At 56.5% G+C, this 25182-nt stretch overlaps 1 protein-coding gene across 1 annotated transcript in view; it reads left to right on the top strand.

Annotated features, from left to right (window-relative positions):
- Positions 1-25182, top strand: part of LOC132020224 (TBC1 domain family member 22A-like) — a 221423-nt gene that overhangs the window by 105783 nt on the left and 90458 nt on the right. Inside the window, exon 8 of the mRNA XM_059404436.1 lies at positions 11937-12051. Within this exon, the coding sequence (XP_059260419.1) occupies positions 11937-12051 (115 nt within the window). The remainder of the gene's footprint in view (positions 1-11936; positions 12052-25182) is intronic.

The raw sequence follows: 25182 nt of genomic DNA, 5'->3' as shown, positions 1-25182 counted from the left end.
CCTGATTTCAAAGAAGTCTGAGTCTCCCAGAGTTTGAAGTTCTGCCCTTTAGATTTAGGGCCACAGTCTGTTTGGAATGGGCTTTGTGTGCATGGAGTTGGTGTGGCGGTCTGATTTCTGAGCACCTTCCCCGCGTGGATAAGCTGTTGTAGCCCCCCTGCTCCTTGGATCAGCTCGGCCTTAAATCAGGATTCCACACATAGTTCGCTCCGTCTGGGCTGTCCTCCATTCTTCCGGTCTGTCTGTTTGTCCCGTGGCCTTGCTGTCCTGCAGGCTGGGCTGCCTGTGGGTTGTTCTTGTTTCTGGGGTGTTCATGGAAATGTACAGTCAGCTCGTTAGTTTCATGAAAATCTCAGAAATCACATTGAATCTGCCCATCCGTTGGAGAGAATTCACGTTTTGTTTTTGCATTTCTTTAGTTCTCTGGATCTTTTATTTTTAATAGTGTCTTCTTTCTTGTGTTCTTGTGATACTCCGTAGAGGCGGCTGACTTTTGTCCGCGAGTCTTCTGTCTGGCCCATGTTACCGACCACTTTCATCCGTTCTCATGCCCCGCGTGTGGATGTGGTTGAAGATTTAGAGAAGGGGATCCTATTACTCGTGAATAACAGCGGTTTCTTTTTTTTCTATTTTGATACATGCTTTGTTTTGCTTTGCCGGCTAGGACTCCTACCACAGCACCGAGTACAGTCATTCCCAGCGCCATTCCTGATCGTAACAGGAGGCCTGTTCCCACGGTGCCCACCTCGGATGGCCACTCTAAGCCTTACGAACGCTTTGTCGTGTGAGGGGCGGGGCCCTGCTCGGGGTGTTGTGCTTTATCCGGCCCTGTCCCCCATCATCTGGTAGAATTCATTTTTGCCTCCTTATTCTCTTAACGTGGCAGATTTTATTTGTAGCCTTCCTGGTATCGAGGGAGTGCATGTTCCCGAAGTAAACCCGGGTGGCTGGGGGTGAGCTGTTCCAGGGCCGGCAGGAGCAGGTCAGTGGCCGTCTCACCTGCCGCCCCGGCAGAAGGGGAGTCTGGTCACTCCTGAATTTGAAAACTGCTTCTTTCTGACCGGTCCCTGATTCTCCAGGACGCTCTGGCATATAGCCGTGTCTGTTGTGTCGAATATTTGGTCTGGTAATAGTGACACTGTGATGTTGTGTTTGAAGGTGCTTTGAGTGTAGTGAGACATCTGTGCCTTTGCTAACCTCATCAAACACCTGTCGTGAGCACAGAATGGGGGGTGTAAATTGTCACGTTTGAAGGAGGTGAGTGTCGAGTAATTCACACACCACACATGGCCTCATTGTCTGCTTTAAGAGAGCTCTACGTTATTAATTAGTGTTGTGACACATCGTCAGTGGCCATCGCAGTATGCCTAGCGTGTATTTTATGTAGGGGCTGCCTTGTAACCCCCCTTTTGTCATGGGCTCTCACTTGGTGTCACTCATCGGGGGGAGAATTCGTGTGTGGCCGGTGTCCCTTGGATCGCGTCGTGTGAAGCCGGTGTCCCTTGGATTGTGTCCCGTGGGGCCGGTGTCCCTTGGATCACATCGTGTGGGGCACTGTCCCTTGGATCGCATCTCGTGAAGCCGGTGTCTCTTGGATCGCGTCGCGTGAAGCCGGTGTCCCTTGGATCACATTGCATACACTTGAGCGGTGATGACTTGTCCTGGACCACGTTGCTCCCGGGTTTCCAGGGATGTGAGTCCCCAGTTCTCCCGGCAGGACAGTGATGTTGTCGCTCCTCGCACAGAGATGGTCTCCACGGTGCTCTGTGTGCTGTGAAGTCATGTGGCTCATGCGTACAGTGTAAGGTTTTCAGATTTCTGAAGTCAGGTTTTTGTAAGCCCTCATGAGCACAGTGACGTTTTTGGGTTCAGTGTATTTCGTTTTTTAGACTGCAGAGTGGCTTGGTTCCCAGAGCACCCCACGGGGCTGGCTGGGCCGGGTCCTGCCTTGGCAGGTCCATGGAGAGCACAGCATGTTTGCAGAATGAAGCCGGGGCCCTCTTGGGCCCCTCCCGGGAGACTTCTGTGCAAGAATGTCCTCTGAGTTTTTTAGGAGAAACCTTTCTTGGTGCTTGGGTGCCTGAAGTCCGGCAAGTGAGTGAACTGAGAACGACTGTCAGGTTTGCATTTTCTTGGCCCTGGTGGTAATGGTAGCAAGTCTTTTATTACTGCTGCCCAATGTAAGTCCATTTGGTAAGAGTTGAAAGTTCGAGCTACTTTTAATGAATTCCGACTCTTTAGCAAAGACAAGCACATCAGGGATGTTAACAGAACTTTAATAGCAAGTAAGATGATGTGTATCGTCATTGGAGCCGTTTCTGGTCGTTCTGTGTTTTCACTGAGTGCCCCTGTCCTCGCGGGGCGCCCTGCTTATGGTCCTTTGGCAGATGACGCTGCTGCTCAGACTGAGCCCGGTACTGAATCTTGAGCTGGCACGCTGTGACCGAGCCCCGCTCCCGTCTCCACGCCGGCTCCCGCGGTCGCCCTCACGAGCAGCCGCCCTGTTTCCGCCTGTCCCGCCACGGTGGCCCCTGAGACACCCAAGTCTCTGCCAGATGGCATGGTGGGGGCTGTGACCCCCTGAGGAAGTGTAAGTGTACGTGCAGGCCTGGGTGTGGTCTGTGTCCTCAGCACTGGGCTGTCAAAGGGTGGCCACGGACAGGGGTGCAGGCAGCAGAAGGGGTCCTATCTTGCCGTCCATCTAGTCCGTGTGTGTGTGTGTGTGTGTGTGGTGCCAGCCTTGTTCCAGCCGTGTGCAGAGCTGGAGGACACATCCCCAATCAGGGTGCTTTTTGGGGTCACTTGACTTTGGAGGAGAACACTGAGTTGCTGATGTTGCCCCGTGTCCCAGTTCTGGGAGCCTCTGTTTCCCGATCTGGTCTTCCAGCAGCCTTGTAGGAAGAGTGTCCTGACTCCCGGGCTGGGCTGTCCCGCCTCCCCCATAGCCCTGCCTTGTACCCTGCTGGCAGGCTGCACAGGCCTGGGGGCCCTGGTGGTGCCTGTGGTGCCGGCCATGGTGTAGATGCTGGAGGTTGGCTTCCAGCCCCAAGCTCAGCTGCTTTGGCCATGTGGCAGCAGTGCTGTCCTGTCGCCTCCCTGTGCTGGCCCCGGGGCAGGGGCTGGGCAGGTGCTAGCCCAGGGCCCCACGCTCCCTCGGGCCACTGCTGGCTCACTCCGCCTGATTCCTGGCTTGGCCCCTCTGGCTTTTGGCCCTTGACTTCGGTGACCTGCTGGCTCCTGCTTTGCCTTGGCGGGACTTCTCGCTAGCTCTGGCCTCTGTCACTCTGGGGAATTGGGCCTGGTCAGTGAAAGACCTGGCTGTGGCCAGAGTACCCTGTTTTCCTGGCGCCTTCCTCAGTAGGGCGCGGGAGCACGGGCAAGAGCTTCTCGTCCTCGGGGTTACACCGTCAGTGTGGGTGGCCCTTGGCGACTGTCCTTCAGAAGAGTCCTCTGACTTTGTTTGTAGTTGAGACCATGTCGGAGTGAGGGCCCTGGGGATGGAGCAGCCAGCAGGAGCAAAAGCCAGTGCCCAGTTTGCCCCAGGCCTATCGCTGGGTGTGAACTCAAGGGAACTGGTGCATGTACCCTTTAAAGGGTCATGTTGTTGACTTTGAAAACGCCTGCTTGGAAACAGTTTTAGGAAAAGCCCTTCTGGTGCTGTCTCTTGCCAGCCTGAGTGCAGGAACTTGGAGGGGGCTTGGCGCGTACTGTGAATGGGAGCGGCGGGTATTGGGCGCAGGCGAGAAGCCCCCCAGCGTGCATCCCCCTGGGTTGGGAACGGCAGCCCCTTGCGTTACGACTTGCTCTAGTGATGTCTCGTCTCTGGGGAGCTCATTATGATGACAGGCACATGGAAAAATATTTTCGGGGTAACCCTCAGAGGTCCTGTCCTGATGTGCTCACGGTCGCGCTTGCTGTCCTGGTCCGTGTCGCGGGGGCAGGATCTAAGGTGGGGTGCGCTGTCACTTGGGTCTTCACAGACCTTGTTGGGGACGGGGCCTAGGGTCCGTGAGACGGGGAGCTGGCAGAGGGAGGCCGTGGGCACCCTGGGGCCTCACGGGACAATCTTGGGTGATTCGGGGATGGAGTTCTGAACGATGCTGAGGGATTCGGACTCTGAGCTGTGTTTGTTGTCATCATCTCAGACACAGGCCAAGTGAAGTCGCATGACATGATTTAAGACAAAAGATCCAGGATGAAATCGCAGTCAGTGAAGAGAAAACAAAGAATAAGCAGCCCTCAGCCAGCAACGGCGCGCATCGTTTCTGATGTGGGCCTCGTCCTGCCCATCAGCTCTGCAGCCCGGCCTGTGGTCGCTCCCGGAGCAGCCCCGAGTGGACGGGTCAGTCAGGCTGCTGCTGGATTTAGGTCTGGGACAGGTGTCCCGTAGCAGCCCCATCTCCCGGGGCCATGGGGCCCCTGTCCTGTTCCAGCCCGTGTGGCTAGCCCCCCTGGAAGGCAGCAGGGCCAGGAGCTGGCAGGGGGCCTGGTTGTGGCCGCAGCTAGGGCACGAGGGACCCTTGGGGCCCTCAGGAGGGACTGCTGGGATTCTGGCTGCCTGCGCGTCCTGCTGGCCCCCTCTGCCAAGGCCCCTTCGCCCAGCTCCCTTCTGCGGGACACCGTCCTCAGCTGGCCGCTCAGGACTTTGTTCCCTCCACGTTCCGGGTTTATGAGCTCCCAGGGTCACCAGGCGTTTTCCCTACATGGAAATCTTTTTCACACTATTGCAATGATTGGAAAGTTCTTTCCTCTGGGGAGTCTAGGCAAGGCTGCACTGTCTGTCGCCTCGTTCGGGAGCGGCTTCTGCCCGCTCCCGTGGAGAGAGCGCTGCTGCGGCGCGCTCTGTGGGTGGCGTCTGGCCAAGCCGCGGGCCGAATTGGGTACGGAGGACTGGGGGTGCCCGCCGGGCCAGGGCTGCGGGCCTGGGGCCTCCAGGTGCTCTGGTCGGAGGTGGGGCCACCCATGGCTTCCTGGTGTGTCCGCGGTGTGGCAGGCCAGTCTGACAGGACGGAGAGAGGCTGAAGGACGTTTAGGCCGGTTACTTACCTTCTCTTCCCTCTTCCTGCCAAAGAAACATCAATCCTGGCCTTTTTTTTGTTTTCGAAATTAATGGCTATTGTTAGAGGGAAATAGTCCGCGGGGAGACGAGTGGCGTGGGTGCAGCGCCATGGGACAGCAGGAGCTGAGTGCACACTCGGAGCACGTGTCAGGGCCCCGCGCACGTGAGTCCACTGTGGCCCGCACAGGCGACTCCGTCTGCATGGACGCTGGCGAGCAGCCAGCGGGGCGGACGTCACTGGGCGCCGCTGTCCAGGGTCCGGCCGGGGCCGGAGGCAGCCTGCAGGCGGTGTGGTCCCCAAGGAGGAAGCGTGGCTGCTTCTCCTGCAGGTGAGGGGCTGGTGCCCATGGGGCGGCCGTGGGTGCCTTGCCTTCTGCTCGCCTGGTGCCCGCTTCCTGTGCCCGGACCTGGACTTGGGGCAGGAGCGTCTTCTGACGACGAACATGAGCTCCCTGAGCTCGGGACCCAGAGTCTTCCCGAGCCCCGCGTTGTCCCCTGGCACCCCGGCTGCGTGCCCCTCTGCTCTCTGCTCCTCCTGCCTCAGTTCCCGTCTTTACAGCTCGCCCGTCGCCTCCTCTTCGGGGCTCCCTGTGCCATGGGCTGCCCCCACCGCTCCCCGGAGTGGAGCAGAGTCTCCGTGGCCCCCGGCCCGCTTCACCTCTTCCCAAGGGGGGCCCTGATGTCCTTGTGGCTTGGCCTCTGAGGAGCTGGGCCTGGAGCACCTTTGAAGGAGAAACAGAAGGGCGACGCGGGTCCGCACCCAGGGCTGGTCTGAGATCTTGGTGCAGCAGGGGGATCCCGGGTCCACCGGAGGTGCGGACCTCGGAGAGCAGAGGCGAGTGGGGGCTCAGAGAGGAGGGTGCAGGTCCCGGATCATGCACGCCTCGCTTCAGCCAGAGCGAGTTCCAGGGTTTTCCTTGGCGCTGGCTCCGTGCCAGGACCGAGGGCATGGGGTGGACAGGATGCAGGACGACCCTTCCTCAGGGGCTCACGGGCGAGAGGCTGAGCTGCTGTCCTAGCTCGGGGGGTCCAGGAGGTTGGCTCTCAGGAGGTGGTGTTGGAGCTACGACCTGATGCTGGAGATCTGGGGCACTGGGGGTGTCGGAGTGGGGTGCTGCCAACCGAAGGAGCCAGTGTAGACGCCTTGGGGTGGGGACAGAAGCGGCTGGTTTGGTGCAGGAGGACCCAGTGGAGGCGAAGAGGTGGGGAAGGGAGTGGCAGGTCCGGCCCCTTGGAGTCCTGGCCAGCAGTTTGCATTGATCCTCTGGGTCTCGGGCAGCCACCGGCGACGCACGGTGTGACCTGCTGTGTGTTACCAGCTCCTCTGCCGCTCTGGGGGGCGTGGGGTGCAGGGTGTGAGCAGGGAGACCAGCCAGGAAACTGTCCCAGGGAGCCAGACACGAGATGATGGCCAGTAGCTGGTGGTGGCGGAGCCAAGAGAAGGGGCTAGGGGTGCCTGTTGTGGGGGGTGCTGTGGTGCTGCGGACATGAGGGAGCCCCACTCTCTACGGCCTGGAGGCTGGACCCCTGGGGCTGACGACCCACAGGCATGTGTTGCTCGTCTCTCTTTTTTCTTTCCTAAAGATTTTATTTATTTGTTCGACAGAGAGAGCGAGAGCAGGAACACGAGCAGGGGCAGTGGGAGAGGGAGAAGCAGGCTTCCCGTCAAGCACAGAGCCCCATGTGGGGTGCGATCCCAGGACCATCTCTTTAGGGGCAGAGCCGGATTTGCATCTGTCGTCCCAAATCTCCACGGCTGGCCGTGCTCTTTTGATGCTTTAGCCCGCCTGTCTCGTTTAGAAGCCATTTTGGGGCACCTGGGGTGGGGGGTCAGTCGGTCAAGCATTTGCCTTCAGCTCAGGTCATGATCCCGGGGTCCAGGGATCGAGCCCTGCATTGGGCTCCCTGCTCAGCGGGGAGCCTGCTTCTCCCTCTGCCTCTCCTGCCTGCTCTGGCTGCTGCTCCCCCTCCTTCTGCTCCCATGCTCGCTCGCTCTCATAAGTAAATAAAATTTTTTAAAAAATGCTATTTTTGTTTATGCTTGAACCCCTTGTCCCTTTATTTACATGTTACTGGGATTAAAGCCTTAAAAGTATAATTTTCAGGTTTTCGAGAGCGATCAAGTAGAGTTAAATTTAAATAAATTGAACTACATGACGGATAACTCCTTAATTAATGGGAAATCTAAACTCTGAACGTTCTCCCAAGGTCCCGCAGACACAGGGCACTCTTCTGCTGTGAGCGTGCGGGCTGGCCTGCGCTCTGGAAGCCCCGCGCCCCGCACAGGGGCCCTGATGCAGGGCCAGTAGGTAATCACTGGGTCATTGGCCGCTTTACACACAGCTTTGCAAGCACATGCGCGGTCTCTTTGGGACCAAAAAGGCTCGGCTGCCCCTGCTGCTGCTCTGCTCAGTCCCATTTGCCCCAGTGCTTCCCTCAGTTTCCCCAGGGATGTCCCACGCAGCTTGGTCCATCTCAGGACGAGAACTGGTTGTGAGGAAAGCTTCGCGACTGTGTCAGGAGCCCCGGCCAGCAGGTCTCCTCTTGTCTCAGAGCTGCTGTGGCCTCTGGGCCCACGAGTCGCTCCACTTGCCTGTGTGGCACTGGCTGCACTGAGAAGACCCGTGTCCCCTCCACATTCCTGCCGCATGGGGCCGGCTTGGTCAGCTCGCCAGCTTTCTGTGCCGGGAGCACCAAGGGGAAACCTGCGTTCCTGCTTGTAGTGGGGTTAGGGGGTGTGCGCGTGCACGCGCGCACGTGTGTGTGTGTGTGTGTGTGTGTGTGTGTGTGAGAGAGAGAGAGAGAGAGAGAGAGAGAGAGAGGGAGAGAACGCAATGGCCAAGTGCTCTGAAAGTCTGGGCCTTAGTTAAAGGGTGAGGGGGCTCCACGGCTGACATGGCCGCTCCCCAAGGTCGTGGGTTTGCAAAGCAGGAAAGGAAACTTCTGGGCCCTGAGCTCCAACTTTTCCTCCAGCGCACCTACACACACACACACACACACACACACACGGACCACGCACCAGCCCCCACCCCCACGAACCACACATCTGTGTGTACACACACCTCATGCCTGCGCACAGACACGCACACACCACACACCTGCCCGCACACCTCCTGCATCTGTGTACATGCATGTGTGCACATCAGGCCCTGTTGGGTCTCGCGCGGGCGAAGCAGTTAGAGGCAGCTTGCTCCTCAGAGCTCATCCCTGATGCTGTTTCTTTCTTACTGAACTTCTGTCACTTTTTCCTTTTTGACTTATGCATGAAAACAACTCTTGTGGACTACAGAGCAGTGGTGGCATTCTGTAGTCCTTACGAGGCCCTGTTTAGTCGGACACCAGCACGGACTCCAGCTCTGCTGCTCCGCACTGTAGTGCTTACCCCGCCGTGCTGGAGTTTCGTCATTTGTGTGAATTACTGTTTCTGTGTAGTGACATCGCTGCAAACCTAACACTCCAACAACACACTGACCGTGTTTGTTGCCTTGCAGTTTCTGTGGGTCAGGTCTGGGCATGTCTCAGCTCACAATTTCCCCAGGTGGCAGTCAGGTGTGGTCTGGGCTGCAAACGCTTCCGAGGCTTGACTGGGGAAGGATCCACGTGCAGACCCACGTGGTTGCTGGCAGGACTCGGTGGCTGGTAGGCTGTGGAGATGGGGCCTGGGTTCCCCACTGCCTCTAGGTGGCCCTTTGGTCCTCGGCACACGGCCCTTTCCACGTGCAGCTCATGGGATCGTAGCCTGTGTCCTGGAAGCCAGCAGGGACAGCGTCTCCTGGCAGGACGGGTGTCGTCTTCGGTGACATAGTCGTGCACATCCTGTCCCCTGTGCAAAGCAGGTTGTAGGGCGTGGTCACACTCAGGGAAGGGACCACAAGAGTGTGTACACCAGAAGGTGGGAGGTGGGGCACAGAGCCTTCTCGGGGCTTGTCTGCCTCATCATCTGGCGGTGGGGTAGTAATTGTACTGGCCTCAGCATCTAGAGGGGGACGAGCTGATGGAGGTGGTGAGGCCAAGAGCATCTCATCGGTGTTAGCAGCTGTTGTGTGAGCATGGGAACGCTGTTGGTACCGGGGTTAGGTTGCTTACTGAAGCCCACGTTTGCACCGTGGAATCCAGGGCTGTCGCCAGGGACTCCTTCCTGCCCTCAAGGCACCCCTCCATCTCTCCTTTGCCCTCAGGGGCTTCTAGAACACACTGTGTACCACTGTGGAGCCCTTCCATCCACGTGTTTGTGGGGCTGACACTCTGCTTTGTTCCCAGCCCTCCTCAGGCCTGGTTGTCGCGCAGTGACCACAGACGCCCTTGCTGCCCGCATCGGGTCCCCGACCTGCAGGGCGCTGCCGATAGTGCCGCCTTGCAGCATGAGGGTGTCTTTCGTGGTGCTCTGCTCCCCTTCCAGCCTGGGCGCTGCTTTCAGAGCAGACTGACCCTGTCGCTGGGGGCCCTGCTGCCCTGTCTTGAGGGGAGCCCTGTGTAGAGGACATGGGCCATGTGAGCAGTGGCCCAAGGCGTGGCCCAATCTCATCCCTGGGTACTCCCGGGGCCATCTGAGCATCGCCCTATGCCAGGGAAGCAGGCTGTGCTGGGACCGGAAGGAGCCAGACTCTACAAGAGAGGCTCGGGCCACAGCAGGTGGATCCCCGTCTCTTGGCCGATTGTCTTCCCTGTGGGTCTCAGGTGGGGGGGGTGCCCGGGGAGCGGACGGTGCGAATGCATCTCCACTATCAGGCTCACCTGCTCTTGGCCACGTGGTGACTGAGCATGCATGCGAGTGAGTCCCCCACCTTGCTTGTTGTCTTTGCTAGAACTTTCTAGTGTGGGATAGAAGTCTGCCAGGAGCTGTACCCATGTTTCAGGCTGTTCTTGGTGAGCTGCTCCGCTGACTTCATGGCTCTTCACGGCTCTGTGTGCTGAGCTGTCACGGGTCTGCCCTGCCTGGCGCGGCTCCTGCTCGGCCTCCAGCAGCCTTGTCCTGCCTGCCCTCTGCCGCCGCTGTGGTCTTGGTGCTGCCTAGGCCCTCGCTTCCCTGGCCGGCCTCCACCCTGTGCACGGCGAGGAAAGGCCACGTGCAGTTAGGACACTGTTTCGGGCCTTGCCTGTGTCCAGATGCCCGGGCGAGGCCGTGACTGCTGTGTGACTGCCCAAGGGCTGGGTGGGGGTGACTGGGGTCTGTGAGAGGGGTCTTCTTGTCCCTGTCTGACCACTGGGCCACTGCCCTGGCAGGTCATCAGGGCGAGGGCACTTGACGTGGTGGTGCAGTGCTGGCCCCGTGGCGTCTGCACAAGAGAAATGGCAGATGGGCCACATGTTGAGTGGTTTTGGTTTTTTGCTTGTTTGAATATTCTTGCTAGTTCTTGCTGGAAAGCGGTTGTAAAAGGAGACACGTGTATGGACGTATGTGTGTGAACGCCTGACTCATTCAGCAGGGGTGTAGCAGCTGCCCCGCTGGGACAGGCTCTGTGCCGAGGTGCCCCGGCCTGCGTGGTGGTTACTGGTACTTGTTGGAGCAGCAGTGGGTGGGGTACTCGGGCGGGCACAGGCTAGGGGCCTGGATTCTAGGGCTGGTGGTGTCCCCCGTTGACCGTGGACCCTGCATTAAGAGACTTCCCCATCTAGACCCTCGGGCCCCCGCTGCAGAGCTGGGTGGGTGCTGGTTTGGGGCTGCACGCCACAAGCTCGGTGAGGTTTGGGAGGCAGGGCAGTGCAGGGAGGGGCTGACCTCCTCGGAGACACACAGGTTAGCCCTGCAGGCTGGACTTGTTTGGAAATGGGGCAATTCACGCTCTGTTTGGGTATCTGCTCCTTGGGCCTGCCCCGTGTGCCTTCTTAGCCTGAGGCCCAGGTCAGCAGTGAGGGTCTTGTAAGGAGAGAGCAGCTTGAGGCACTGCTGTGTCCCCGGCCTGGGTGACGGAGCAGCTGGTGGGAATGGCCCTGCAGTAGGTCTCCTGGTTGGTGATGACTGTGCAGTGACTAAAACATCCATTAAAACACCAAAGCAACCAAGTGCATGGGTGCAGAGAGCAGACTGGTGGCTGACAGAGGTTGGGTGGCTGTGGGTGAAGTGGGGCTCAACAGAAAGGAAGTTAGGGGGTGTAGTGTGGTGCGCCAGCGTGTCTCAGAGTTTCTAAGAGATCTTAAAAGTCCTCATCGCGAGAAAAGAAATTTATAGCTGTATGGTGACAGGTGTTAATTAGACTTAGTATATTACAGAAGATCATTTTTGTAGTATATACCAATATCGAGTTACTATTCAAATATTATACACCCGCAACTAATGGAATGTTAATGCCGGTTCTGCCTCATTGAAAACAATCTGTTTACCGCACAAGGGATATTCAGAGCATCTTTCCCTGTATCACCCCCCGCCCCCCACCGTGTCCTGACCCCAGCCCCCTCGCCCCATCATGCTGCCTGCCTTCTCTCCGTGCACCCATGGTCCGTGCGTGCACCTGCCCGTGCGCCTGCCGGGCCCTCTGCTCTCCCGTCCCTCCACGTGGAGGGAGTGTGCACCCAGAGGCCAGTGCTGAGGCCTGTGCTGCTTGACTGCCTGACCAAGTCCCGGCAGCCGTGTGCAGTCTCTGCCTGCAGGGCCCGGGGGAGCCCAGTGTGGCTTCTCTGGGGGCCAGATCGTGTGGCAGGGCTGAGCCCGGGGCTCAGGGGACACTGCAGCTGCTTCTAAGTCAGTAAGAAGTTCAGATAACGGGAATTTTATGAAAAAATTAAGTAGCAGTTAATACTTGTTTACAGTTTTACTTTGAGTAGTAGAGACAGTGAAAAATGTCGGTTGTGTGTATGTATTTTGAGGGAAAGAATGCATACGTGTTAAAGTTTCTGATGTGTTTACTCTCGCTTCACCACCTGTTCAATTTTCTTGCAGATTTTTGAAAGGATATTGTTTATATGGGCGATACGTCACCCTGCCAGTGGATATGTTCAGGGGATTAATGACCTTGTCACTCCTTTCTTTGTAGTCTTCATGTGCGAACACATAGGTAAGACCATATCATGATGTTTTTTTCTCGCAGACTTTGAATGTGAACTTTGGTGGCCTTGCCGCGTTACTATGCACCAATGTTGAGAGGTGCCATTAAGTTAAATGTTGTAATGACAACTAAAAATAGAAATAATAGATTTCTCATTGATGCCAGCTTTAAAAAAAAGTCTGTAAATTCACGTGTTGAACTGCCAAAGAGGACATGAAGACGTGGTTTCTCTTCTTACTGTTGTCTTTCTGATAACACACGAGCGGTGTGGTTTTGCCGTGGCGACCGGCGGAGCGCTGGCTTCCTTGGGGTGGGTTTGCGTGGATTGGGTCAAGGTGATGGAGCGGTAGTCGAAAGTTCTGCTGACAGGCTAGAACCCGAGCCCTCCCTGACTGCCTTCTGCAGCTCGCTGTCTCCTTCCCACCTCGGGTATATGAGCAGCGGCTCATCTTACCGGAATGTTAATTGCAAGCAACATAATTGGTTTCACGGAGACTTCGGTGGGGCCCTGCGGTCTCTCTCCGAGGGCTGTGTATTTCTTCCCATTTAGTTATGGCAGTCACTGTAATATCACTGTATCTGTTATGAACACATGTTAAGTTTTAGAAAAATTCTGGAAATATAAGGGTAGGATCTACTTTTAATTTATCTGTGGATAAAAAGTAAATAACCAAAGGAGGGATTTGCTGTTTGCCTGTAGCATTTTTATTAAAACCCCATTTTAATTTGTCTTACGTGAACCTTCCCGACTTGATATTTGTTTGTTTTTATGAGGTTGTGTCTCCAGCCGCTTCCACTTCCCATCCTGGGTGCTGTCCAGGGGAGGAGGTTTGGCCGGGACCGATGACCCTCCGAGCACGAGAACATGCCCGTTCAGTGCGTTTCTTCGCAACCCCTCACGCTGTTTGCGCCGCTGATTTCAGAGGAGGTCTTCCATTGCTAATCAACTGACGAGGACCACCGTGGCCCCCCCCATCAGCTCTTATGTGTGGGGCAGGGGGAGGGGCGGGCTCTCTTGCCTTTCTGCCGCTTCCTCCCGCGCTTGACAGATAATGAAAATGTTCTTAATGATCCTAGAACAGTAGGACCTGTCAGTAGACTTCAGGGTTGTTAATTGAAAGAAGAAGTTCAGCAGAGATGTGATTAGAGAATTGATATTCCATGTTAAATAGACCATTTAATTAATGTGGTAAGTAAGTTTGTCTTAAGTACTTTACCACCAGCTCGTGTCGGAAGACCTGAGCCATCCGTACTGCATTGGCCTGAGTCGTCCGCAAGGGGGGTGAAGGGGCTGGGCCGTGGGGTCATGGTGCAGAAGAGAGGCGCACCGGAGGAGATGGGATCTGTGCTCTTTCCCTGCCTCCCGGTGCCCCCCCCCACACGTGTGCGCACGCACCCGTACCGGGACACGTCTGCTCACGTTCACACACGCACCAGGACACACGTGTGCATTGAGTGGGTGTGCGGGGGTTTGGGGACATTTGTATGGAACACACGGTTTATTTCGGGCAGTTGGCGGTGTCATGAAGTGACATACCTTGTTTCTCGGCCTTCAGACACCGCTGGTGGCGTGCGCTCTTCTAGCTCTTGCCGTCCGGGCTCGGGCGTGTTCACCTGTTGGTGCCAGTTCAGCCCTCCTTAACCTTAGGAAGCCTCAGGCCCGTGGAAGTGGTCTGGAGCCCCGCCCGCCTGCCCCCGGGCAGAAGTGTGGTCATCCACGCTGACCTTTGGGGGCCTGCGCTGGGGTGCCGGTCTTGGGCGGAGTGCCGGGGCGTGGAGACCACGTCGGTTCAGGTCACCCCGTGTGGAGCGGGCACCTCCTGGCCCCTGGGAGGCGAGCGAAGCAAGTGTGGGTCCTGCCCCCTGGAGCTCGTGGTTACAGCAGGAAGACAGACAGAAACCGGTCCTGAAGGACGGGAACGGAAACAGACACTCGTGTCATCTGGAGGCGTGTGCGGTGCGGGACAGCGAGCCCGGGCGAGGGTTCAGAGGAGCCTTTTTGGGCTCCGTGTCGCGCCGGCTGCCCGCTGTGGGTACGAGCGGGGGCGTCGCTGCAGGGAGCGGCGGGAGTGCAGCTGCGCGGCTGCAGGAGGTGCTGTGACGCTGGGCGCAGTGACGAGGGAGGAGGGTCCCCACGGGGTGAGTCCCTGCGGGCACTCGGCCGGGTCTGCTGGGCGCAGGGAAGCCCGGGCGCGTGTCCGGCCGTGTCGCCGCGGCTGCGGAGATGGGAGGCGCTGCGCGGAGGCTCAGAGGCGCGGGCATGTGTGTCGGCAGCCGCTGGGCCGAGGCTGTTGTGGTTTGCGGGGTTTGTAAGCGGGTAAACGTCGGGCGCTCGGCTTCCCGAAGGTCTGGAGAATGCAGTTTCTTCGTCCCCCACCCGGGTGTTACGGTTACTGTCCGGCAATAGTTCCCTTGAGATAGAGCTGACCCACCGTAAAACTCACCCGCCGCGAGGGAGACGTTCGGTGGCAGTCGGGTACTCACACGGCAGCCGTTGCCCAAATCCCAGGAGCTTCTCACCATCCTGAAAAGCACTCCTGCCCCACAGTGGCCCGCGGCCCTTCCCCGTCCGCCCGCCCTGCACAAGCACACCTGGGCTCTGTCTCCTGGGCTGCCTCTTGGACATCTCTTGGAAATGGCATCAAACGGCGGGAGGTCTTCTGAGACCGGCTGCTCGCGTTGGCACATTCAAGGTCTGTATGGGCAGCAGGTGCCGGCACCGCAGTCCTCGTGGCCGGGTGGCCTCTCGCTGCATGGCTTCGGCACACTGTGCCCCTCCTCAGAGCCCTGAGTGGACGCTTGGTTCTCTCTGCTCTTGTTATCACATGCGCTGCTGCTGTGAGCCCCTGCGTGCTGGTGTAGACGCCCGTTTTCAGCCCTCCGGGCATCTCTGTACCCAGCGGTCAGATGGCAGCCACGGCTCCACTGATGTTCCCGCCAGTGGCCCGGGAGGGTCCCCGTGGGCCCACAGCCTTGCCAGCGTGTGCTACGGCTTTTGTATTTCTCAAAGGTGGTGGGAGTTCCAGGCGTCCCTTCTGACCTGTGAGTCCTGTGACTCACTTACACCTCGCCACTGTGCCACCGCGTGGTCTCCCCCCTCCTCTCCTGGTAGCCCCGTCAGTTTCTGCTCCTCGAAGCAGCAGCTGTGTCTCCCGTGTGCATCTGGTCGGCGCAGACTGAAAGCTCGGCAGGCCCCAGGTCGACTCGGATCCCCGCAGGGTTTCGGTGTGTGTTGTGTAGTTAGAACGCACGGTTTTCAGCGTGTGAGCGCTCGGGGTCGTGGAGCCGGGAAGTGGAGGCAGCATGGCAGAGAGCCAGAGCCTTGACCTCGACAGCTACACTGTTGACAAGGGGAGCCTGCGTTTATGTCTCTTGGCAGCCACGCAGGGAGAGCTGGGGAAGGAGCTCCCCTCTCCCCATCCCTGCACTCCCTCTTCCCCTCTGAGTGGGGGCTGCTCAGCTGCGGGGGGCGTCTTGCATCTGCCTGGGCCCATTGCCGTGCCTCTGGGTGGAGTCATGGTGTTGCCTGTTCCGATGCCTTCCCGTGGTGGGCCTCCTCCGTGCCTCCTGCTGCTTGTGCCAGGCCTCGAGCGAGCCCGGCCTCTTCTCCGGGCTGCTGGCTGGGAAGTAGACTTGGCTCCAGTTTCTTCCTTCCCAGGCTGTGGTTGGCATGTGGGTCCCAGTGGCTCATCTGGCCTTGAGCCTGAGCTGTGTTTCTCCACCTGTCCTCTGTGTCAGGCCCCTGTCGGTGGCTCCTTCCTGTCCTGTACGTGTCCTGGCAGGCAGGCGCAGGATGGGGCCAGGCCCGCGCCGGCCCTCCTGGGTACCTGCTACTGGGTATAGTTCCTCTTTTCTCTTTTCTCTGTGCATTGTAATTACTTACTTGAGGGCATATTATGTATAAAATTCTGTGTTGTGCTTTTTTCCCGCTTAACCTTATAACAAGCTTTTCCCTATATCATTAAGAACTCTTTGTAAAGATCATTTCTACCTCCTGCACATAATATTCCATTGAGATAATATAGCATAATTCATGAAACCCTTCTACTGTTGTTGGATTTTTTTTTTTTTAAGGCTTTTTCCCTCCAGGCATGGTGTAATTTTAAAGTAAAGACTGTATTTTTCAGGCAGCAACTGTCATATTCCTTTTAACAGTGTTAAATTTGATTTAGAATTAAGAACCATTCCCTTATGTTGCATTGCACAATTTAAGCAGAGAATTATATTTTCGTTTTAAATATTTTCAGCAGAGTGAAAAACAAAACAGCATCCCCCAGCCCCCATCCTCTGTGCTATTAAATTTAGAAACAGTTCTGGTGGGGCACTTTGGAGGGACCCCTCAGGCTGACGGCGTGTGGGTTGGGTGTGTGGGAGAAACGGTCGGGACGGCGAGGGGTTTCTGCGCATTGGTTCTCTTTATCAGCATGTGTAGGCTCCGATTGGCTTGATTTTGGTGTCATTTTCTCTTAAGATAAATTACTGTCGACAGCAAATATGGAAAGGAACTGGAATAAACAATGTATTTCCTTAAGAAAATTAAGAATGTGCATTTTTATTTCCTGTATGTGAGTCAGAATCTCACAAGTACGGGTTGTCTTTCAGTATGTCAGCTTTGCTCCGAGAACACGGCATTTGCTCCACGCAGCCTGGGCTTGCGGGGCTGGGATTAGTGCAGGAGCCCAGGGGAGTCCGTTCCCACAGCTAGGCGGGCCGCGTGGGGGAAGGCACGTGGGGGAAGGCACGTGGGGGATTTGTGAGCCACCGAAGGGGAGCGGTGTGGTCATTCTTCCCTGTTTCCACTCTCGGAGTATGAATTGGGCTCTGGTGACAGTGGGGGAGGGAAGGGCTACTGCCGCTGGTGAATCATTTCAGAAATTGGGGCCTTCACTTCCCTGTTTGCGCTGAAGTCTTGTCTTGTTGCATTTCATTTTCCCCACGGGCCGCACGAACTGGAGCTGCGGCTCGGAGCCTCTCCTGCACGGCTTCCGTGCGTGCTTTTCATGGCGCAGGTGCCTGGTGCTCCTGCGTTGTTCACCGAGAGCGTCTGAGAATGGGGTGTTTTGTGTGGACGTTCTGGTTCCACGTGGGAACGCAGAGGGCAGAGGGCCCTGGGGATTGCCGTGTTAGAGCCCGAGACGGTCCCCTTCAGGGACAATAAGGTCCCATGTCCTTGCAGAGCTGGTGACTCACATGGATCCTATTTTCCATTTAAAAACGCGTTGATTATGCAAGTAACGGACTTGTTAAAAGCTTTAAAACTCAGTGACGGTGTGAGTCCACGTCTCAGAAGCTGTCACTGGCTCGTTTTTGTTAATTTCCTTCTGGCTTTGTGTCAGTGTACTTTTTTTTTTTTTTTTTTTAACATGGTGGCAATTATGTTACGCATGCACATTTTAATGTTGCTTTTTGTTTGATACATAAGCATCTTCCAAAGTCATGAAACTTTTCTTGAAATGTCTTTTTTTAAAGATTTTTAAAAAAATTTATTTATTGGTCAGAGGGAGAGAGAGAGCGAGTGAGTGCACAAGCAGAAAGAGCGGCAGGCAGAGGCAGAGGGAGAAGCAGAAGCAGGCTCCCCGCTGAGCAGGGAGCCCGATGCGGGACTCGATTCCAGGACCCTGGGATTATGACCCGAGCCAAAGGCAAGATGCTTAACTGACTGAGCCACCCAGGCGCCCCATGAAATGTCTTTTGATAAATAATGACACACGACTTCCCGTGATGGGTGGGAAACTGGTCAGAAGGTCAGTGAGCAGCTGGAAAGCAGACTAGGAGGCTGAACAGTAGCTAGACCTCACCTGTGTGTGGAGCCGGCACCCAGGAGCAGCAGGATGCATGCCCTTCCCAAGTGCGTAGGGCATTGTGTCCGGGATAGAGTACGTGCCGGGCCGTGCGGGGAGCGTCAGCACATCTGAAAGGACGGGGTCATGCAGAGAGTGCTCCGACCCGGAGGACACCGAGTTCGGTATCGGTCACAGCAGGAAGCGTGAAGGAGTTGACAACCGTGTGGAGATAGGCGACGACTAGAGAAGAAATCGTGAGGAGAATTAGAAGTAACTTTGAGATGATTGGAAAGGAAGACACAGCCCACCCAAACTTGTGGGGTGCAGCCGTGTCTGCGCCCAAGGAGAACCCGTCGTCGCCAGTGACTGTCTTAGAAAGATCATCTCAAATCGTGAACTTGACTTTTTAGGTTTAGAAACTACAAAAAGAGCATCCCGAAGCCAAAACAAACAGAAGGAAGGAAATCAGGACTAGAACAGAAATAAGTGAAATAGTAGAAAAGCAATAGGGAAAACCAACAAAACCAAAGCTGGTTCTTCAGAAATACCAGCAAAGTGGACAAACTGCAGGCCGGCCGTCCGGGAAGAAGAGCCTGCCGTCCGCAGGGCCGCGAGGGGCCTTCCAGCTCAGGGAGAGGACGAGCTGACGAAAACACGAGCCGAGTGTCTGCACAGACGCTTCTCCAGAGAAGACGTAGAAATGGCCAGTAGGCCCGTGAAGAGAGGCGCGAGGTCGTTGATCTTCAGGGGTGGGAACCCGACCCCAGTGGGACAGGCCATTTCATACCCTCCGTGGTGGCCGGAATCCGCGAGGACCACAGAAATGTCGACAGAGGTGCGGAGGAAGTGGACGTCTGGGTGTTGTTGAGGGCAGCGTGGGTCTGGCGTAGTCCCTGCCCCCGGCGGACGGCGTGGTGTTTCACGGGAGAGTTGGACACAGAGTTACTGTGTGCGCGTCCACGGGAGTGCCGTTCGCACAGCCCACGACATGAAAGCCAGCCCAGACGTTCGCGAGCGACGCTCACAGTAGTGGGGGGGTGCACCCCGGTAACATGACGTCACAGAGCTAGAGCAGAGAGCGTGAGGTGCTGACACACCGTTTCACGGGGGGACCTGGGGACCGCACATGAAATGAGCTGTGCCACGCAGCATCCATGCAGCGTGGGATCCACGGATACTGGATGTCCCGAACAGGCAAAGCTCTACACACAGAACATAGATTAGTGGTCGCTTGTGTCTTGGGTACACGGTGGGGTCATGGGGATTGACTTTTCATGGGCACATGGTGGAAAGCATCCTAAAATTAGGAGTGGTAGCGGTTGCACAGTTTAGCGAACACACCATAAGCCACTTTGTGTGCTGTGTTGTGTGGCGTTTGAGTTGATGCTCGGTAAAGCTCTTCAGAAAGAAAGGAGAGTTCGTGTCTTCGTCCGCGTGGGGGGCAGTGACAGAATAGCAGAGTGGTCGCTTCCAGCAGCAGGAACTGGTCTCTCAGAGTTCTGGAGGCTGGACATGGGGCAGCGCACCAGTGTGGCCGTGCTCGGGTGCGGGCTGCTCCCCTGCTTGGGAGCCCACGTCCTCTCTCCTCGCCGGGTCCTCACGGGTGGAGGAGCCCTGGGGCCCTGTGGGACCTGTACAGAGCACGACCCCACTCGCGGGGGCTCCTCCCTAAGCACCTCCTTCAGGCCCCAGCTCCAACACCATCATCTCTGGGGGTCAGGACTCGACGTGTGGATTTTCCGGGGGGCATGGAGACACTCAGACTGTCTAGGGCTCTTGTTCCAGTGAGAGGGGAGAGCGGAGCTTGGCGGGTTTCTGTTGGTGAACATCTGTGTGGTGTTTATGTTTTCACTGTTACTGGTAATACGTGTGGTGTCTTTGAAATAAGTTCTTGATTGCATTTTGGACTGTTTTCTTGTCATGCATTCTTAGGCGAGGCGTTTCTGCGTCATGCTTGTGAGTGTTTCTAAGTCTTGATGACCTTGTGGGGTATCTTCCGGGAAGATGCTGGAGGGCCTACGCCCGCCAGCCAGCTGAGAGATGGCACGTCACTCCTGCCTCGGAGCGTTCCTAGCGTTGATTGCTAATGGGTCCTTGACTTGCCGACTGGGGGCGGCCCTGCGTCTCAGTCTGTGTGTTTACACGTGCACTACACTCGCTCGTAGATATTTTCGTATTTACGTGTGAGCCTGTTCGACATGGGCCAGAGCTCCAAGCTGTTAAGTGACTTGGAGAATTAATTGGAGAGCCAGGAGCAATTAATACACTCTCCAGTATTGACATTTCAGTGTTCAGCCTGCCAGAATCTTGCTCAGCTGGCCTAATTAGGAACTCAGGAAAGACCAGCGTGTGCGCGTGCGTGCGTGCAGACTGGGAAGCCAGTGACTGCGGTCCTCGTGCTTGGTGTGTGCCCGCACTGCAGGAACACGATGTTTCACCCACGGCCCCTTCCGGGGACTTTGTTCTCAGGGAGGTTTGCTCCTGGGTCCCTGAAGCGTGCACATGCCCACCGGTCCTCACCCTGGAGGGACAGCCAGCCCCGCAGGCTGCGCACAGACCCCGTTTCCTGGGTCTGGGTCAGGAATCCCCGTGAGCAGTAAAGGCTTTCTAGGACAGCCTGGGCCCACGGAAGGCTCTGCCACTTACATTTGAAGAACTTCCTCCTTCCGCAGACGGGGGCTCTCCGTGCCTTCTTACGTCCTGCCCTCTTAGAGTTGGAGAGTCACAGAATGGGTGTCAGGTGACATGCATCAGTGACTGTCCTCTTTGCTCTCCAGTGTCCTGATGAGTTTCTGTTGACTCCAAGGTGATCGTGAAAGTCCCAAGGCCACTTTCAGGCCAAGTTACTGCCAGTTTAGTCCCAGTGTCCTAAGCCTGTTTGCACACACGTGCTGTCGCGCGGGCCCTTCCAGTACTGTGCGTCACGTGGGCGGTTGGCGAGGCCGGGCAGCTCCTTCAGGGCGGGACCCTGGCCTGGGACCTGTGCCCCCACGGATTGCGGACAGCGCTGGACACGCCGCCCTGCTCGGAGTGCTGCGGCGGGGAGGCCGTAGAGGGGACAGTCCGTGAGCGGTGCCCAGGCTCCCCAGGGCAGCCGCTGCATGCGACAGACCTGCTGACGGTGGGCGCGGTCCTCAGCGCTCTGACCCAGCTCAGGCTGGAGGTGCGCTTCTCCCTCTTCCGGGCTCCGGTGTGACCCACGTTATTTTAATTTTACCCATAGAAATTTCACCGGGAGTTTTTTTTTTTTTTTTTTTTTTTTAAAGATTTTATTTATTTATTTGACAGACAGAGATCACAAGTAGCAGAGAGGCAGGGAGAGAGGAGGAAGCAGGCTCCCCGCTGAGCAGAGAGCCCGATGTGGGGCTCGATCCCAGGACCCTGAGATCATGACGTGAGCCGAAGGCAGTGGCTCAACCCACTGAGCCACCCAGGCGCCCCACCGGGAGTTTTTTTTTAATTGATGGCGTTCAGTTAGGAGATCCTTAACGACATCTTCTGTGATCTGTTTCCTTTGTATTCCCAGTTCTGTGCTACAATTTGGGGAAAATCCCTGCTTACAAATGGAAGAATCATGAAGGAGTTCCTCGTTCTGACCTTACAAGGTTTCCCTTCTGACTCTCGCGCGCGGCCATGTGTGAGCCGTGTGGGAGGCCCATGTGCTCTGCCGGGGCTGGAGGGGGCTTGGTTCCTGGGAGAAGGGCACCTCCCTGGGTTCGCTGCGTTGATGACTGTGCGCTTGGAGCCGTCACCCGGGCCATCCCTGTGGGACCTGCTTCATTACTGGGCCTGGGAGGCCCTGCGCAGTGATGGGGCTGCCCGAGGCCACCCGTCAGGCCCCCCCATCCCCGGGTCACCAGAGCTGCCACCCCGAACTCCTGCCTTCCGGCGGCGTGCTACCTGTCGGAGCAAAGCAGGAGGTGGACGGGTGCGGACTGCCGTGCGGCGTCGGATTCTGCCCGCCCGTTCCTCCGCACCGACGGTCCCGCGTGGCGCTGGCCCTCGGGCGCAGGGGTCCCGGGTGCGGTTCCCCGTGCATGGAGTAGCCGGCTCCCCGGGTGGTGGTGGGAGCGAGGGGAGCATGTGCGTGTCGGCTCCACGGACCGTTCTTCTGAGGGCGGGCATTCACACGTTCCGAGCTCTGTGGCCGTGGTCTTCGTGTGCTTGTATTTTCCCCTTCGTGTTCAGGGTTGTTCGGAGAGGGATAGCTGGAGGCGGGTGGCTTGGCGGCAGCCCGTGGTCTTCGTGTTCAGGGTTGTTCGGAGAGGGACAGCTGCAGGCGGGTGGCTTGGCGGCAGCCGTCGTCAGTTGTTACTTGCATTTCTGCCTCCGGACTTTGTGATGTTCTGCCCAAGGCCCGCCCAGCCCCCATTCCTGTCTTGGAGCTGTTAGCATCCACACCGGGCCCTGTCTTGGAGCTGTTAGCATCCACACCGGGCCCAGCGTGTGTGCTCCTTCCCGGACCATTTTCCCAAAAAAACTAGAGTCAGGCATGATGATAACCCAGTGTCCCTCGGAGCAGGGAGCAGAGAGGTCGCCTTGAAGGAGTCAGGCCCCGGACGTCAGGTGGGCGTGTGGCGGGTGCGGGAGGCCTGGCGGCGCCGTGGCGGGGTCTGCGGGGCGCCGTGTGTCTTCCCCTGTGGGCGCCCCGCTCTGGGAGCTCTCGGGACCCAGCAGTCCTGCAGAAACAACTGCGGCATGCAGCGCCCCTGCTCTGCCCCGCCGCGGCCCCGGGCTCTGGGCGGCTTTCAGGCCCCCCTTTGATGACCTCCATCACCAAGCGAGGTCCGCGGACGGGCAGACAAGCAGAGCGTGAGGCGGGCTCGACATCATTATGCATCTTCCTGTCGGACTCGGACAAGGGCTGTCAGGCAGCCGCTCAGGCTGTGACGGGTCCCGAATAAGGAGCAGAGTGTGAGCGGGGACCCTCACGGCGCTCCTGCGTGCGCAGCCGGCGGAGCTGAATGGCCGTCCCCGGCTCTTGCCCACCGGAGCGGAGCGTCTTACCCGCTCTGCCCCTCAGTCACTAGGCTCGACCGAGGGACCGAGGGACCATTTAAAGTTTTGTTGACGGGGCGCCTGGGGGCTCAGTGGGTTAAGCGTCTGCCTTGGGCTCAGGTTGTGATCCCAGGGTCCTGGGATCGAGTCCCACGTCAGGCTCCCTGCTCACTGGGGGGTCTGCTTCTCCCCGTCTGTCTGCTGCTCCCACGCTTGTGTTCTTGTGCCTGTGCGTTCTGTATCTCTCACGTGAATAAGTAAGAAACCTTCAAAAAACCAAAGTTTTGTCAAATTCTGTAAGTTTGTGATCATTCTCAAGATTCATATTTACACCTCACAAACATAACGTTGGGTGTTTGGGGACAGAGGGGCAGGTAGGGTTCTCCGGCAGGTCTGTGATCGGGCCTGAGGCTACAGATGCGTTCTTCAGTTTTGGAGAAGGGTGTTAACTGTCTGTAGACCCTCAGGGTCCATTTCAGTGCTTTCGTTTTTGAGTTCACTGTTTGAACATTTCAAACTATTTGCAAGATTTGATATTTGATGACTTATTCTTTTCTTCAAAGCTCAGGGAGAAAATTTGCTTATTTTTGAAAAATAGAGTAAAATCCATTCTTTTTTTTTTTTTTTTTTTAAAGATTTTATTTATTTGTCAGAGAGAGAGAGAGTGAGCACAGGAGACAGAATGGCAGGCAGAGGCAGAGGGAGAAGCAGGCTCCCTGCTGAGCAAGGAGCCCGATGTGGGACTCGATCCCAGGATGCTGGGACCATGACCTGAGCTGAAGGCAGCGGCTTAACCAACTGAGCCACCCAGGCGTCCCAGTAAAATCCATTCTTATCTTGCAGCTACCATATAGTCCATTGGGCCTTTTTATAAATTGGAGACATAGTGTCAGATCTTAATGGTCCTAATTTTTTTTCTGTATGTCAAAATATTTTGTTGGTTTATCATCCTAGGAATTGTTGCATCATTATGCATTGATTATTCCTAACGATGGTAAAACCAAGACTAACATGGAGCGTGGAGGAATGAGAGACGGAATGATCCAGAAGAATCATGTGGTAGTGAAATAAACCGTCCCTTTGTGGGATCCTTCGGTTTTCTTATCGTGTCTCCCAGGGGATTGCATTGTCTGTCAGCACTGTGGCAAAGAAGTCTGGAGGCATTTTTGTAGTCTTTTTTTTTTTAAGCTTTCATTGGACATAGAGCATTTGGCAGTTTTTCTGTCCTGCGCATTATGATGAAGAGGAGAATGGCGGAGGAAGGCCCTCGCCCACTGTTGGGTGAATTGGAAGTTGGGGGCAGAGAGGCGGATGCAGCAGTCTCCACGTCCCGCCGACGTTCAGCTGGCTGTGGCGGGTGCGAGCGCCAGTGCCCGGGCCGTGGGATTCTCAGTACGTGCAGGAAAGCCGCTCTCTGGTCCAGGCAGTCACCTAATATTTTGTGGCAAGTATGAGGACTGTCCTCTCTTGCTAGAAAGATCCGTACTCTGTTATTTTCCATGACTGACGTGTGTGGGTCAAACTTGGATGGAGGTGACCAATGCTGAAAGCAGGAGTGTGCTCAAGCAGTGATGGGAAGGCGCCAGGAAGAAGCTGTATAAATGGAGGAAGGCACTGGCCCGTCATTCTGACCGGCCTCCGTAAATCAAAAAGGGAAAGTTCTTTGCACTTCCACAGCAGAGAAGAGGGCTCTCTTCTCTTCAACAAAGCTGTCACCCACAACAGATTCAAAAGTATTGAATTTTGGGAGCACCTAGGTGGCTCAGTCGGTTGGGCGACTCTGGGTTTCAGCTCAGGTTGTGATCTTGGGGTCGTGGGATCAAGCCCGGTGTTGGGCTGTGTGCGTAGTGCAGGGTCTGTTTGGGATTCTGTCCCCTCCCTCTCTTCCTCCCCTGCTCTCTCTTGCTCACTCTCTCTCAAATAAATAAATACATCTCTAAAAAATGGTGTTGCATTTTGAAAACAACAAGGCAAAACTGTAAGTAACAATCAACTGAAACTTTCTGGAGATGAATTTGAAATTTAGGAATTTGATTGAATTTGAACAAAGCAAGTGAAAGAACCAGAAGTCATGGTAAGTGAGGATGTATCAGAGAAGAACTTGACCCCTGGAACCACAGTCGCGTGTCGACAGCATCGGTGCGGCAGGGAGCACCATCCCGACAGGCGCGGCACTGCTGGACGGGAGTCTGTACGTCGTCACCAGTGCTTACGACGTGGCTGTGACCCGGCCTCGGTCCTGGCACGGGTGAGCCGTGATTTGCTTGCAAGGGCTGTTGTCTCTTTCGAGCATTTTGTTTCTTCAAAACTAGGAAAATATGGGGGAAAATCCTACTATGTTTAAAATCATGTTAAAATT

This window comes from Mustela nigripes, chromosome 6, assembly GCF_022355385.1.
Source record: "Mustela nigripes isolate SB6536 chromosome 6, MUSNIG.SB6536, whole genome shotgun sequence".
Lineage (NCBI taxonomy): Eukaryota > Metazoa > Chordata > Mammalia > Carnivora > Mustelidae > Mustela > Mustela nigripes.
Note: the sequence above shows the minus strand (reverse complement) of the source record. Positions and strands in the feature narration are given on the sequence as shown.